The sequence below is a fragment of the Ambystoma mexicanum genome, chromosome 1p (assembly GCF_040938575.1).
Source record: "Ambystoma mexicanum isolate Mex_15411 chromosome 1p, UKY_AmexF1_1, whole genome shotgun sequence".
Classification (NCBI taxonomy): domain Eukaryota; kingdom Metazoa; phylum Chordata; class Amphibia; order Caudata; family Ambystomatidae; genus Ambystoma; species Ambystoma mexicanum.
The window spans coordinates 629,316,046-629,332,535 of record NC_090921.1 but is presented as its reverse complement, the minus strand read 5'-3'; the positions used below and the strand labels follow the sequence as shown (position 1 = coordinate 629,332,535).

Here is a 16,490-nt window from a genome sequence, read left to right as displayed (position 1 = left end):
GAGTAGGACGCCCTCTGCTACATCCTTAGAAAACACTGCCAAATGGTCCACCTTTCCACTCTTTACAGAAGGCAAAGTATTGGCAGCTATTCTAAAGATTAAATCTTTCTCTCCGTCTGATGATCCCAGTGGAGATCATGAAAAAGATCGCGCCAGACCTCTTACAAGCCGTAACAACAGCTGTTAATGACTCTTGTCAATCAGGGACTGTGCCACCTGATCTGAAATCTGCCAGGGTTGTTCCTCTCCTTAAGAAACCCTCACTCGATCCAACTGTCCTTGCCAACTTCCACCCTATTTCTCTGCTCCTTTTTCTTTCTAAACTATTGGAGTAATTGGTTGCACCCCTACTGCTGTCTTCTTTTCTTGAGCTCTCTAATGTCTTTAACCTGGGGCACAGAGAGTGTGCGAGTATCTTCTAGGATGACCTGTCCAGGCTGGTGGATTCAGGAGGGGGTAGGGCCCTGAATTTATTAGATCTTTCAGCAGCGTTCAACACTATCGACCACCCCATCCTGTAATCTCACCTGGCCCAGATAGGAATACCTGGCCAGGTACTAGCCTGGTTCACATCATTCCTGGCGGACTGCACACAAACTCTTGCCATGCCACCTTTCCTCTCTTTTCCCTGTCACCTCACTAGTGGTGTTCCTCAGGGCTTGTCTTTGTCTCTGATCTTATTTAATATCTATATTTGGGCCTTAGTGTGTCTCAACCGTACCCATGGCCTGAATTGCTACTCTTACACCGACGACACCCAGATTTTGATCTGGCTAGATCAGGCTCAAGTTGAGGTGTCGCTGTTCTTTTGGAGTTGCTTGATGGGCGTTGGTGAATGGATGGACCACAATTGGCTCAAACGGAACAGAGATAAAACATAGGTCCTGGTGGTTGGGTGTCCCCCGGACCCTTCACTTTGGGTAACTGCTTTCTGTCCTCCTACTCTTTTTTCTCTCCCTAGCCCAGTTGGCAAGGTGAAAAATGTGGGGGTGTTCCTCTCTGCCTCCTCGTCTATGGCGAACCAAGTTGCGGCTGTGTGCCAGGTAGGTCATTACAAACTTAAGGTCCTGAAGATTCTCCCTATGATCCCTAAACCTCTTTGCCTCAGATGGTTGTGGCATTGGTTCTATCTTACCTAGACTACTGCAAATCGCTCTACCTGGCTCAACTGACTGGCCTTATACAGCGGTTGCAGCATCTACAAAACCTAGCTGCCCGGATAGCAACGGGCACTCCCTACGGAGCCCACATTACTCCGGTGCTACACTCCCTTCACTAACTGCTAGTTAGCCAGTGCATCAGATGTAAAGCCATGTGTATAGTTCACCGAGCCATCCACTTTCAAGGAGCCGAGTTTCTTCAATCTAAATTCCTCCGATATCAGCCTGGGCGCTCCTTGCGGTCTTCCACCGTAGACATTCTTGTTGTCCCTAGGTTTCGTTGCTCTAGTACAGGCGGCCGTGCCTTCTCAAAAGTCATGGCCAACCTTTGGAATGGCTTACCCTCCACTATCAGGAACATCTCGAATCAGGTGGCTTTCAGAAGAGTGCTTAAAACTTCTACGTATTGAAGATCTCTACTACTTGGCTGAACATGGTCTCCCTCCTCAGCGCCATGATACCTTCGGTGGCCGTGTGCTATAGAAATTTCCTAACATAACATAGCATAACAGACTCTGATGTTACCAATATGCCTTGATCCATCATGGCAGATATCATCTTAAAAATACCTTCATCTGCCTCCCGAGACATAGGATACTGTCGTGCTCAAGGTAAAATTGCTCCTGGTTTCAATTTCATTTTTACTTCTCCAACTCCTTTTAACAGGCCTACGTCTTAGAGGCCTGTTGTCCACAATGAAACTGGCACTTTTGCCACGTCACTCCACGTCGATCCACCACTGCTTGCAAGCACAAGATCCAGAACCACCATCCACATCCCTCAATGCCTAGACTTGAGGTGTGTACTACACAATTACAGTATTCAATGCAGTGTTTTATCAGCTGTTGTTTCCATTACCTACATTATAAATGCAATCCTGATGTTTCCACTGTCAGTTTCCCAGTGTATTGGCAGGAGCAGGGATGACTCTTGATCACACATACATTTATGCTGCCGCTATGCAAAATATGGTGGCCCATTAAAGACCAGCACACTGGTGCCTCAGAGTGGGCACACCACGCCTGGGAAAAGACTGGCCAAGGGTGGCTCCCTCCATAATCAACGTGGTGCCAGCTCCCACTCTGCCACTGTTGTGATGAGGTGATGGTTGCTAGAGTGTTTGCGTGTGTTATATTTCCTGTATCTTTTATTACATATTGTGCCCCCTTGTGCCTGTCGCTTTTATCTTTCCGGATGTGTCCGAGGGATGTAATAGAGGGTATTGGCCATTGCATGTGGTGGGAAGAGTGGTAATGTGGTACCCTGTGCTGGGAAAGATCTCAGTATTCACATGTCACTATGGGTGGTCGTCATTCATTGATCTGATTTTGACACCCATTGCCTTACCTGTTTACCAGACCACTATGAGCTCATTGGTCTTCCCATAGCCAGGCACACGGCTCTGGACCTCACTGCAGCACTTGGGAATCAGGGGTATTATGTCAGGGCTGTTCAGTGTGGTTATGCTTCTCATGTGGGAATGTTTCCCACAGAATTGCCTTGGGTGGTTTGGCTTGAGGGTTGCTGACACCTCAGATTCTGTGGCAACAGCTGTAATTCACAGTGTGGGTATTGTGCCAGTCTCTTGATAGTTATGGCTTATGCCAGAGGCATTGCATGCTACACAAATGAGGTGGTGGGTCTCAGGTTCACTGTAACTGACATGAGAGAGTTATGGAGCTGACTTGGTTCTACTGAGCACATACATCAACACATTATTCCTCCTTTACCTTGGAGGACCGACTCCATGACAGTAGAGCGATGTGTGATCTTGTGCTTTCTGCTGGTGTCACCTTTACAGGCCACCCCTGTAAACGTTGCCTGTAAAGAATTCTGACAGTTCCCTGGTATTCCAGTGCCCTGCAAATGTTGAGACATGAATTCTAGCAGAAGGATCGGTGAAGCTGTGGGACAAAGAATGAGGGTGACCTGATATTTAGAAAGGGTGTCATGAATGCACAGAATCCAGTGTGAGGGCAGAGTAGGTCAACCTGAGGACATCCTTTACAGTGAGGGCTTGAGGGTGGTGTGGGTCTCCAGGATCATCCTGTTTATCCCTCCACTATCTCATTATTAGTTTTGGCTATTAGGAGGCACTGAAGCTGAAACTATTGTCATGGGAGGGGAGATACAGCAGATGGGATCCAGGGAGGGGGATATTTTGGGCCTTGCAATCTGTGGCGGTAAACACAATAAAAAGGTGATCTTTATGAAGATAGTGACATGTTCTTAACATTAACATATGCAAAGAAAGTGCATAACAAGGAGCTGGAAGTTTGTGACACAATCTCCATACCTAACTTGGTTTATTACACAACTTCTTTCAGTCTGTGTCTGAAAGTGCTCAAAGTACTGTGGTGTTAAAAGGAATTGATTCAGGCTTGTATTATTTTGCATTCTGGAAATATATATGAACCTACAAATTGAAAACTTAAAATATGTGTACCAAATAAATCTGTGTAGGTTTGCGGCTAAGTGCTTATAAAGCAGAGTGGGTTAAAATCACTGCTTCACTCTTTACCCAAGTGTGTGACCCTGGATAACTAGTGTAATCTCCCTTTGACATAACTGTGCACAGGTGTCTAGTATGCATTACCAAAAACGTTTTCCTACTGCCTGTATTGCCTACATATAATGTACAGAAAGGATTAGATCCACATACTCAGAATTACATTTGTTGTTGCTATAGTATCACTGACTTGTTTAATAAACCTGTATTTATGAAACACAGAGGCTTTGATTTGACTTCTGAAATCTAAATCTGAGTAGATGTGAGGGTAAGGAAAATGCACTGGGATCCGTTCACAGCAGAAGACGTGAGCAATGTGTTAAGTGGAGGTAACGGGTTTGCGGGAATCGGTAACAAAATGAGGACTGTTGGTTGAGAACAGTTAGGATCTGGATTGGAGTGGAAGGGGAACCAATCTGACAGTTTGCCTAGGGTGTCAAAATTCCTTGCACTGGCCCTGGTGGGTTATCAAGCAGATTTGGTCTTTTTGTGACTCGGCCACTCTGACTGCTGCACCTATCTTGTGATCCAGAAACATGCAGTGCTTTTTGATTTTCTTCATGTACGCATTGCCACAAGGTGCTCTGTAGTGGCTGGCATTTACATATTGATGCTATATAAATTACAGAACATAAAGACACCTTTACCTTCCCCTTCCTGCTCCCCCTTATCCCACTCTCTCCATCCTTTCTTCCTAGGCTCTTTTCATTCCCCACTTCCATTTTGCCAGTCTGTCCTCACTGTTCAACTTTCCGGTCTGTTCTCACTTCTTGTGCTCTCTCCATAGTTGTAAAGCGCTCTGAAAAAGCCTAATGGCGGTACATCGGCACTATCCCAAACACAGAAGAAATAAATGCATGTATGTGGGCAAACCTCCTGGATACCTGATGTGCCACATTTGATTCTCCTTATTGGGATCCAATTTTCAGGTTTCTCATCTTTCTTCACAGACATGGATGGCCAGGTGTTTCTCTTCCCAAGTGAATCAATCGTCAACTATGTGACCCTGAAGCAAGAACTGAATGTCCCGTTGAAGAGTTTCACTGTCTGCCTGCGCGCATTCACAGAGCTGACCCGGGAATACAGCCTCCTTTCTGTGAGCAGCCCGAAAACAGACAATGCTCTCCTCCTCCTTCACTCGAAGCATCCAGAAAGACCCATTGACATCAATGTAGATGGCCAAGCAATGTCATTCAGGGGAAAACTAAAAGCGCTCGAGAGGACACACATGTGTGTCGCCTGGGATTCTTCAAGTGGGGTGACTCAGCTATGGCTCAATGGGAAACCACACATCAGAAAAGTCATGAAGCGAGGGGCCACGATACAAACTCCTCTGAAAATGATACTTGGGCAAGAGCAGGACTCTTTCGGTGGTTCCTTTGACAAGAATCAATCATTTGAGGGTGAAATAAGTGATGTGCATATGTGGGATCATGTCTTGTCGCCCGCTGATATACAGCAGGTCTTCCTTAATAACAAACACCTCAATGGCAACGTCATCAGCTGGAGGGACCTTCCCTTTGAGATAAATGGAGAGGTCCTCATAGAACCAGTACAGAAGGGTGTCTGTGAGGACCAGGCATTAATAGTGTGCCAATGCAAAATATAGGAAAATAAAGAGGGCGATCCTCAGCAAGTTGGCGTAGATATGCCATATAGTCCGCAGTAAAGTTTTCCAGCATTACTTTGTGCCTACCTTGCAATCAAGATAGCAAATAGGGTGGCTACGTTTTTGAGGGGTCCGCTTGGCAGCTATATATTATGTGCATCTTAACACTACAAATCAAACTAGAAATAGGCTGTCACCCCACTCCCCGGTATATTAGGTGTTCCAATTAACAATTGCCCTTCATTAATCATGGTCAGCTCCATTGCACTGCTGAGCTTGCAGAAAGTGTTAGGCATAACCTCAGAAAGAGTTGAATTCCTTTCAGATTAATACTTCTGTTGATTCTATTTGTGTTCCATTAACTGCAAAATATGACATTCCTTGGTGTGGCAACAACTGAAGGCAGAGGTAATTTGCTTGGAATGGGAGGTGAAATCTTCATTTGAGAAGTGGTACGGATCCCTTCAGTGCAATGGCTGGATAGTCAACAGTCCCTGAGGCAGGGTGGTCATGCAGCAGCGCTATAGGTTTCCCCGAGAACATTATACAAAGTGGCTTGTGGGCTGCCTGGAAGTGCATGAGGTACTGGACTGTTCTTTGGTCTCTTGGGACGGGATGGGGGGGAGTGATCAGCAAGAAGAATACATCTGCATTGTACTTGATTTTGCCTCTTGGAACTGCGAGGATGTTAATGTTTGTAGGCCTTTGCGATGGTGTGGGTAGGGGCCTGTGAATTCCTTTCATGTAGATTGTGCTTGTGTGGTTGATGCATTTGAACATAAGACTGAAGACCTTGACGCTAATTCTAGCTTCCACTGGAAGCCCCTGAGCATGTCCGAGGTCTGATGACTCAGATGATGTTTAGGTATAAAATTAGTCCGGCTATGGTTGTTGTGCAACCCTTGGGCTCTTGGCATTTTGTATGCTGCAAGTCCAGCATAGGAGGAATTGCTGCATTGTCAGTGTGCATTGATGGTGATCATTGCTATTATATGGTTTTCTCCTACAACATGAAGGTGGAATCCACGATGAACTAGAAGAACGATTTCCTCAACGCCATATTGCATTTTGCATCCAGGCTCCTGCCGTAGTCCCAGGCAGAGTTTGGGAACCATGTTCTGAATGTGCACTGGTTCCCTGAAAAGGGCATTGAGTTTGAAGCAGTGGATATTATACAGGCTTGTATTTCAGGTCAGGGTTTGGAGATGTGGACAGTTCTTTGCTCTTTGTCAGGCCTGGAGAGATATGTACGCGAGCTGTGGCGGAATTAGTGTAACTGTATAAGGTGATCCTGTTCCCTGAGTAGATCCATCAGGCGTCCGCACTAGCGACCTGATACCCATTCGGAAGGGCCGGAAAATGTAAATGGTAAAGTCTTAATTTGATTTCCAAAAGTTGCCAGGTTTGATGTTGATGTGCAGCATGCGGTGCGAGATTTGGGGACACCATTGCTGGGTGAGGAGAGTGGAGGGCCTGGTAAGCTAGACTAACAGTTCTGTTTTGATTAAGAAGGTTGCGTATCAGATTATGATCTGGTCGGTTGTTTCTGCTAATGACTATATCCAATGTAGTATGTTGGTCTGCCATGTCAAAAGTGGCATCAGACAGAGAGGTTTAAGCATGGAAAGAGCACCAATGTCGGCAAATGGCAGAGCGTGAGCTCATGCTCAACAGCATCATGGCATCAGCAAAAGCCTGGTTGACAGTGATTGTGGAAAGAGTGATTTTGCAAGTTGGCCTGACCTTGTGTTGTCATGTTTCTCTTCATTCTTTTGGCTAGCGTAAGACTGGAGAGACGGAGCCATATTATAATCAGACACCTGAACCTGTTGTGATTGGGTGCACAGCCAAGTGATGCTGTTCTAACCATCCCTGGATGTTTTTATGAAGCCAACATGGGAAGATCTTGGAGTCTTTACAGATTCCATCAAATCACAGGAACTCAAAGTCAACACGGCCTTGTGGAGGCAACACTGAAAGTTAAACAGAATGGGGCAGTTTGTTTAAGGCCAGTAAAGGTTTTAGTGGTAAACAGACCACTTTTGGTGGCCCTTTCCACTTTAGAGTAGTTCTTCTTCCATCTCCTCTGAGAACCTCTTGGTGTTAATTATACTCAAGTGACAGATTTAGAAATCTCCCGTTTTCCCTCTTTGAGTTTACTAAGGCAGTGCAAGACGTCACTTCTTCACTACAGAAAACAGAGATTATAGCAGACCATATGTGACAACTGCCTCTCAAATTACTTAGGTGTCACTTTCACTTGAGACCGTATTTAGCTTTTTAATTCACATTTGATAGGCAGAGTTTAAAATAATCACTACCGATGTCAACAAACTACTATTCAACCTAAGATGTTAATATCTGGGCTGGTAGCAACTTTGCGATTGTACGCGTTTAATCTGAACAGCAGGGATTTATCCCAATGACATATGGAAGCTCATCTTTCACATTATGTGACAGGGGCCTCTTACATGACCATAAGACTAATCAATAGCCCTGATTTGAAAAAGGTCCTTGGAGGACTGAAACACGTGTCATCAACGTTAAGGGCAATTTTTTTCTGAAAAATAAAAAATAAAAAATAAAAAAATAAGTCTTGTGTGCAAGAATCAGGCGCAGTCTCCTTCCAGGTCACCTATACTTCATACTATTCAGCAAGGGGTCTTGTACTTGGCTAAACCCCCGACTTGGTGAGACGCGACTCTAAGGACCTATTGGACTACTTACATTTACGACATTCAGTTTTTTACCACTATCGGATGTCGCCAGTTTAGACCAAACCTTCCAAGCCAAGGGTTTTTTATGAATACTATTCAACCTAAGATGTTAATATCTGGGCTGGAATCACAACTGGTGCTGGCTTCCTGCCCTGTCCCTGCCTAGGGGGGTCCAGTGCAGTGGATGCCATTGCGTTCATCTCCTCCTGGAGATGTGCCAGACCATCATTATCTAGTTTCTTCTCTCTGTCATTATCGTTGAACATACCTAGCACTTCTGTACAGTTTTTCCAAAGGTTGATTACTTATGTGTTTGCTCAATGAATCAACGTACCTCGCAATAGATGCTAATAAAGTACAACTGTTTGCAGAATGCCTCCTTTGCATCATGTTTGTTGGGGTTTCCTGCTGTGTCGGCGGGGGATTTTATGGAACTGGAGTGGTATAAATGCTTTAAATATGCGGGAGCGATTCAGTGCAGTGAGGGAGTCTGAATTAAACAAATGGGGTTAGGAGGGTTCTCCCACCTTTAAATTGTTTTAAATAATGGGTTAAAATGGTGCATTTTACAGCACTTTCTTTGCCTGCCTGACTCAATATTCTGCTTGCTCTCTCTGCTAACTGGCGGCCAGTGCCAAAGGATCCTGCAAAGGTAAGCCTTGCTGCGGCAGATAGTTGGACGTACACCTGCCAGTGCCACTCTGTGACGAAAACACATAACAGCCCATTGGAAAACAATATATCAAGAAAAAAAACATAGAGACGCAGTGAAGTGAGGTGCACTGAAAATGAGGGGCCCGCCCTGCCGGAAGGCAGGCAAATCCGGGCAGGAGCCAACACTGGTGTGTCGTGTCAATGCAGGCCCTACTGCCTCTTCTCTCCGCCGGCAGCAGCGGCAACCTGGAACATCATGCTGGCGACGAGATAACAGAGCCGAACACGCGCACAGCCGATTCCATAAATCAGCCCACACGTCCATGACACAGGCACATTTTTGGAAAACACGGTGAAGGTACCATCCCCCAACCAAGAAGAAAACAGAAAAAACAAAGAACACAAAACGAAATCATGCAACACAATGCATGCCGCTGTGGAGAAATATATATTTTTTTATTTCTCTTATATCATCACCAAGCAGCACAGTGGAAGACACTGCACCATCCAAGAAAACACCTAGGAGATGGCAAGTCCACAGTGCCACACCAACAGACCAGCAGACAAAGGTGAGGAAGAACCCATCCCCGCCCACATACACACGGGGTGAACACAGCACCAGAGCAACATGGCAACTGGCCTTTCCACGCCCAAACCTGGCACACCGACAAGGATAACCTCATCACTGATGCCACTGGTGCCGTCCCCTCGACCTCGGGGTGCCGCGGCTGTATAACGACCTTTCGACCCCTACACTGATCCATCATCAGTGGGGCCCCGCTGGATGTTGTGGATTCAAAAGTTCGAGATGGCGATGGACTGCAAGGACATTACAACACCCAGGAAGATGAAGTCACACCTTCTGCTCAACGTGGGTGACGACGTCCTGCACATTTCTAACACGCTGGTCATTGACGATGGTGCAGACATTTACCAACTGGCCAAAGACCCCCTTACAGCACATTTCATGGCACAGTTGAAACCGGACTACGAAACCTTCAATTTCTGCACCACAGTATAGATGGAGGATGAAACACTGGACGCTCACCACACAAGGTTTAGGAAGCAAGCACACTTGTGTGAATTCGACAACGTCGAAAAGGAAATAAGGCGCCAGGTCATCAATGGCATGTACTCGGAGAAACTGTGCAGAATGGTATTCAGGGAAAAAGGCATCACCCTAGCCAGGATTCTTGAATATGGACGCAGAAGAGACTGTTGCATGCGAGGGCAGCACACATGGGCACCACACTAGAGAAGCTCCAACTGGCGCCAAAGACAGCAGTGATAGCACAGATCTCCAACCGCCAAACACCAAGGGAAGGCTACAATGAGGCAAACAATCCACTGCGGTGGCACCCGAGAATCCTGCGACCTACCGAGTGCAGATGGTGCGGTGGAGCATGCCACGGAAGGAGAAACAGCCCAGCCCAGGCAACCATGTGTGGGGCATGTGGCCGGACGGACCACTACGCACGTGTCTGCAGATCCTCAGGGCAGCCTCAATGCCCACAACCACAACCGCAACAAGCTAAATCCTCCTACAAGAAAATGAAGCAAGTGGATATGCGTCTCATAGCCGATGACGACAACTCGTCGACAGACGAGTCTGGAGATGACAATGGCAACACAGTGACGGATGTGGGGACTGGGAGAACGAGGAGGAGCAAGGTCCATCTGATCTCAGCACTTAATCACAGATGCACGGAGCCGAGAAAGAAACAGAGAAGACACAAATGCCTTGTGTCCATACAGGGCCAAGAGACACTCATGATGATAGACACCGGAGCATCAGTAAAATTCATGGAATCGACATTGTTCCGGACACTGCATCCGTGACCTTACCTCAAGTCAACTGAAATACTCCTGTCTGCCTACGGAAGCAAGATGCCACTCCCGGTGGAAGGAAGTTTCACAACGGAACTAAGCAGAGGCGAGACGGTCATCAAATCAAAGATGTATGTCGTCAATGCTGGAATTGAATGCCTGCTCAGCGGGGATGCAGCTGAAGACCTGGGACTGATCCAGTTCATCTGCGACATCACAGACTCAACAGACATCACTGACCTCCTAAAGAAGCACCCCGGCATCCTCAACGGCATCAGATATTTGAAGGGTAAGCTCATAAAACTTTGCGTCGACCAGACGGTATAGCCCCGGGTGGTACGCCACAGGAGAACTTCATTTCACATGAGAGACCTGGTCGCAAAGGAGTTACAGGAACTTCAAAAGGCTGCCATTATAGAACAAGTTACAGGACCAACGCCCTGGGTTTGGCCAGTGGTGGTGACAAAGAAACCGAGCAACCAGGGAAAGTGAGGATTTGCATTGACATGTGCCTACCGAATGCAGCAATCAAAAGGCAGCGAAAAATCACCCCCACGTTAGATGAGATAATTACGGACCTCACAGAGTTGAAAGTCTTCTAAAAAATCGACCTCAACACTGGATACCACCAGTTGAAACTACACAGCGACTCAAGGTATATCACAACCTTCTCCACTCACCTGGGTCTGCGGTGGTACTAGAGACTGAGCTTCGGCATCTCCTCAGCGGCCGAGGTGTTCCAGCAAGCTATTCAGGAAGTGATGCAAGGGATCCCAGGAGTGCTGAATGTCAGTGACGACATACTCATTCACGCCAGCGACAGGCTGGAACACATGCATTGTCTCGAGATGTTGATTAGCAGGCTGGAGACCGTGGCCTAACCATCCCCTGGGACAAATGTGAGTTCCTGAAAGAAGAGATAATATTCTTCGGGTACGTTTTCAACAGTGAGGGGGTATCAGCTGACGCACAAAAGGTGGCAGACATAAAGTAGGCCCTCCCCCGACAACACCCATGGTAGTACACAGTTTCTTGGGTATGGCAACTTATTGTGGCAGGTTCATTCCCAAACTGGCAACTATGTCCGAGCCACTCAGGGACCTCACCAGGTCAAATGCCAAATGGAACTGGAGCTCTGAATGCCAGGAGGCGGTTCTGCAAATCAAGACGTCTCTGTCATCAGAAACAACAATGGCCTATTACGACCCAACATTAACGACTGAACTATATGTTGATGCGAGCCCTGTTGGCCTTGGGGCCATCCTGGTCCAACAATCATGGACAGGAAAAACAAAGCCCATTGCATATGTTCCCCGAGCCCTTATGCCCACTGAACAGCGATACTCACACCTTGAAAAGAAAGCCATAGCGGTGCTCTGGGGCTGCCACCACTTCCACATCTGCCTCTATGGATGGAAGTTCAGGGCATACAAAGATAACAAGCCTCTCATTGCGATCTTCACCTTCAGCAGTATCAGTTTGAGCTGGCCTATCAAGCGGGCATGGGCAATCCGGCAGATTTCTTATCCGCGCACCCGGGGGCCGTGACCCTGGGGGAAGTGAGTGAATCAGACGAAATGGAAGAGCACATTTGTCAAATCATACTCACCATGAAGCCCAAGGTGGTCGGCATCGAAGACATTGTGGCGGCCATGCACAACGACCTTTGCTGTGACATAGAGAACACTACCACATCCGGTGTTGAAAATTATTCCTCCTCCACGTGCATAACCGCACGCCAGCAGCCAGAGACTTCCTCACCGACATATTCCCGGTACGACAGGAATTGTCCATCACCAGCGAAGGCCTGATCCTGAGAAGAAACCGCATAGTGATCCCCAGCAGCTGCCGGATAGAATCGTGGCGATGGCACACGAAGGCTACCAGGGAAGGGTCAGGACAAAGGCCAGAATACGACACCAGGTGTAGTTTCCTCACATTGACACCAAGGTAGAGTGGGCTATTACATCCTGCCACCCTTGCCAAATCACAGGAGCACCTCCAAACCCTGAGCCAATACAATCGGCAGAGCATGGGTCATCAAGGTGGGATGCCATCAGCGTTGACTTTTGAACAGTGCAGGAAGGAACATATCTGCTGGTAGCTATTGACGACCACTCACGATACCCAGAAGTGGAGATCATATCCTCGACAGCAGCGAGACTGTAATACCTGCACTCGAGAAGATGCTTGCAAACATGGCCTGCTAAGATGCATCAGGAGCGACAATGGGCCACCTTTCCAGGGGATGGAGCTCAGGAAATACCTGGACGATTTGTCCATCAAACATCACGACATCACGCTCTGGTGGCCACAGAAAAATGGCAATGTGGAAAGATTCATGCGAACAATAAACAAGGTGTTACGCATATCCAGGGCTCAAAACAGCCCCTGGAGAGTGGATCTGTACAGATTCCTGTGGAACTACTGGGTGATGCCCCATAGCTCCACCAGCATACCCCCGGCAGACCTCATGGTAAACTCAAGACTTTGGTAAACTCAACCATACTACACCACCCGAGCAGGGGAGTAGACCCTTTTGACAGCAACCGCACCCAACGAAGGAGAGTAGCCCGAGGAGCAACCAGAAGGATCTGAGGTGGCGTATCCAGAAGATGGAGGTGGGCCAGAGGGGGGACATAGCCCTGAGACAGAATCCCGGCAGAGGCCCAGCAGGTATAACCAAAGGGCAGCCCCAATGTCCTCAGAGAGACTAAGAGATTATGGGCCTTATTACAAGTTCGGCAGTAACTGTGCCTGTAAAACCGGCTGAAATGAAAAAAGGAGGAATGTTAGATCCGCCTCATGTCCCGCATGCACGGTGACGTGAAGCGCAATGAAAATAAAGGGCCCGACCTGCTGGAAGGCAGGCAGGTCCGGGCACGGGCCAACACCTACGTGTCGTGTCTTTTGTCAGCTCCCCGGACTCCACCAGCTGGGCCACCGATGCAGACCTTACTCCCTCTTCTCTCTGCGATCAGCACCGGCAGGGAGGAACATCAGACTCGGAAGTGTGGCACAATAGCAGTTGCACAATAGCAGCTTGCCAGTTGCCCCCTGTAAACACCTTTTTTCTGTCTCTATGCAATTGGTTATGAATTGTTCTTTGACAAATCGTCATACACCCCTCCCGCTTCAAAGACAGATTTGCTACAGCACTGGTCTGGACTGACGTGCTGATGTGCATATGGCTAGCAGCTGATACTTTCAGCACCCACTCCGTCTTCCAGAGTTGTCACCCTATCCCCCGGGCCATCCTCGCTACCTGTCGCCGAATGTACCTTGTTGAGGTGGGGGTTGCGGGTGATATAACCCCTCTTAGTGTAACGGAAAGCTGTGCCACTGACTCCGTGCTGCTCACCCCTCTCTGGGCGCTTGGGGGTTTGGTTGGGTTTCTGATGCACTTCCGCTATGCATCCGGTGTCACAGGGAGCTCTGAGTCATGAACAGGGCCAGTTCCAAGTTTTATCAGCACACTAAGCCGGCGAAGGGCATCCGTAAATTGCCCTAATCAGAATGATATAAATCATGCTGATTTTCTATAAGCTGAGGTTCACAATGCTCATGCACTTCTTTATAAACATAAAGTGAAAAGAGTGTGGGAAGACGGAGGAAGGATAAGGAACAGCCATGATTGAATGGGGCAGTTTGGGCCACTAGCACATTGGGGCAATAGAAATAGTGATGTTTGCAAGTAGAAGCGCATTTGGCAGTCTAAGTTATTAACTATTTCTTGTTTTATATTGAGGAGAATGTATTAAGCAAATTCCGTTGTGAATTCATTTTTTTTCAAAAATAGTAAATATTTCTTTTTTTGGTCACCATCTGTGCTGAATTAAAATGAACATTACATTTTCAAGAAGGAAAGAGGATTCAGACACATTTGTTCTGCGAAGCACTGAAGCATCATTATTTCAGTTTGTTGAGAGAGTCTGTGTCACATCACTCCACTGCTCCAAAGTCACACAGGCATGTGACATGTCGCAGTGCTACTGATTGGTAGGAAATATGTTAAACAAGCCACCGTAGGATTCCACCCCTGTAACACTACAGAAATGAACACGTTGTTCATTGGTGATTGTATGCACAACATTTCCAGTTGTCATGCCAACCATCAGACTGCTTCTTGGAACCCCTTTATAGCAATGATTTGGGGAAATTTGGTGGCTTATGCCACCAAAAAGCACCAAAACCAAAAAGGAAGTAAAGAAATGGGGCGGCCATTTGCCAACATAGGGGCATTCAGAGCAGACTTTTTTAGTAAAGGGATGATCAATGCATGTTTCATAATAACAGAGATAGACCCATGCAAAAGAGACGAGTTCCCCCTAACTCCTCAGCTACAGATTTAAATGGGATGAGCAGAATTTCATCTAAAGGGTAAGCCGATTTTAAACGTTGCACAGCTTAACCGCTGTGGAAGGACTAATAAGTTGAAAACACTCGAACCTCTAGAGGTGTCCCTGCTTCAGGCAATCCAAGAGATAACGCGATGATATGACAAACGCTTGATTCTGAATGTTTTTCCTAATAACCTCAATCTTATTTATAAAGAAGGCAGACAGATCGTTGCCCAATTCCTGAGAAACTGGCACTGCCGATGCCAATATAGGGGCAGAGAGATCCTTTACTGTCCGAAAAAGTTGTTTTGGCATATTAGCCGCTGATTGAATAATTCTACCGTAGTAGTATTTTTTTGCAGCTTTTATACACAAATATATAAGGGCAAATCTTTCCTAAAAAATAGTTTCAAAGTAGGGTCAGGATTTATTTATACCGTCAGCCGAGCAGTCAGGGGGAATCATCCCAGAAATGAGAATCTCCTAAAATACACAAATTATTATGCAGAGGGGCCAGAGTGATATATTTGGAAAAAATGTCTATTCAAAGGTCATCAAACTAAATCAAGGTGGGCGATATAAGTTAACAAAATGAAGAGTAAAAGTGGGCGTAGGTAAAATTCTCACTACCCTGGATTCCATTTCTATATCCTGAGTCCAAGGTAAAATTCACCAATAAAAAAAATTAAAAAATGAAAATTACGGCAACACCACCACCAGGATGGCTGGCGTTGCGATCAATATGTAAAATAGAATAATCCTCAGGCACAATACGGACCATATCAGGAACTGATGTGACAGTGACCCAAGCTTCTGTTACACACACTAGATCAGGGGAATAGTCTTGCAGAAATGAAAACATATCTAATTTATGTGCTGTCAAAGATCATGTGTTAAGCAAACAGGAGTGCAGTACAAGTTTAGGAAAATGTATACTGTTCATTCTGGCAGGAAAAATGGCACCCTTCTCAGCCGAACCCAAAAGAATTTGGTAGCTGTGTCATATTAAACCGAGTGTGAGGTAGGGTTGAAAATGTACAATGTTCTGTATTCATCAGTTTGTTGATTGTTTGTTAATTGTTTGTAATTTTAAAGCATCTAGGACATTTGGTCAGGGCCATCTTAACAGTTTCTGGGGCCTGGGGCAGAGACAGCCTTGGGGCCCCCCTCTGAAACCCAGGCCCTACCCCCCCATAAACCCATGTCACGCCCCCCCCCCATGAATCCCATGACCCCTGCAGCAGGCCAAGGGGGGCACTGCTGAAACTCTGTACCGTGTACCCTGTGCCAGGCAGGACCTCTCCAGTCCCACACTGCTCTAATGCTCCAGGAAGCACTGTTAATACTCTGCACCCTCAGAACATTGTGTGTATATCCCAGTGACCATTGAGTCTTCTACATTAAGGGCCACATGTTTGCACATGTTGAGTAGCATATAGTCCAGCTCTGTACACTCTGAATATGTATTGAATAACACTGGGCCTCATTACAGGTCCGGCGGTAACCTTGCCATTAAAACCGGCAGGTTGCCACCGGACCTGCAATGAATTACCGCCGCCTGACTTGCCGGATACCCCGGGGCATTACAGCACCGGCAGTCCGGTAAGTCAGGCGGCAGTAATTGTAACTCTCCATTCCCATTTGAGTCCTGTAGGACTCAATGGGAATGGGCAG

General features: G+C 46.8%; 1 protein-coding gene across 1 annotated transcript in view; it reads left to right on the top strand.

Moving 5' to 3' along the window:
- Positions 1–8,357, top strand: part of LOC138577415 (serum amyloid P-component-like) — a 40,666-nt gene extending 32,309 nt beyond the window's left edge. The window contains exon 3 of the mRNA XM_069649625.1: positions 4,620–8,357. Coding sequence (XP_069505726.1) covers positions 4,620–5,278 — 659 coding nt within the window. The 3' untranslated portion in view covers positions 5,279–8,357. The remainder of the gene's footprint in view (positions 1–4,619) is intronic.
- Positions 8,358–16,490: the final 8,133 nt, after the last annotated feature.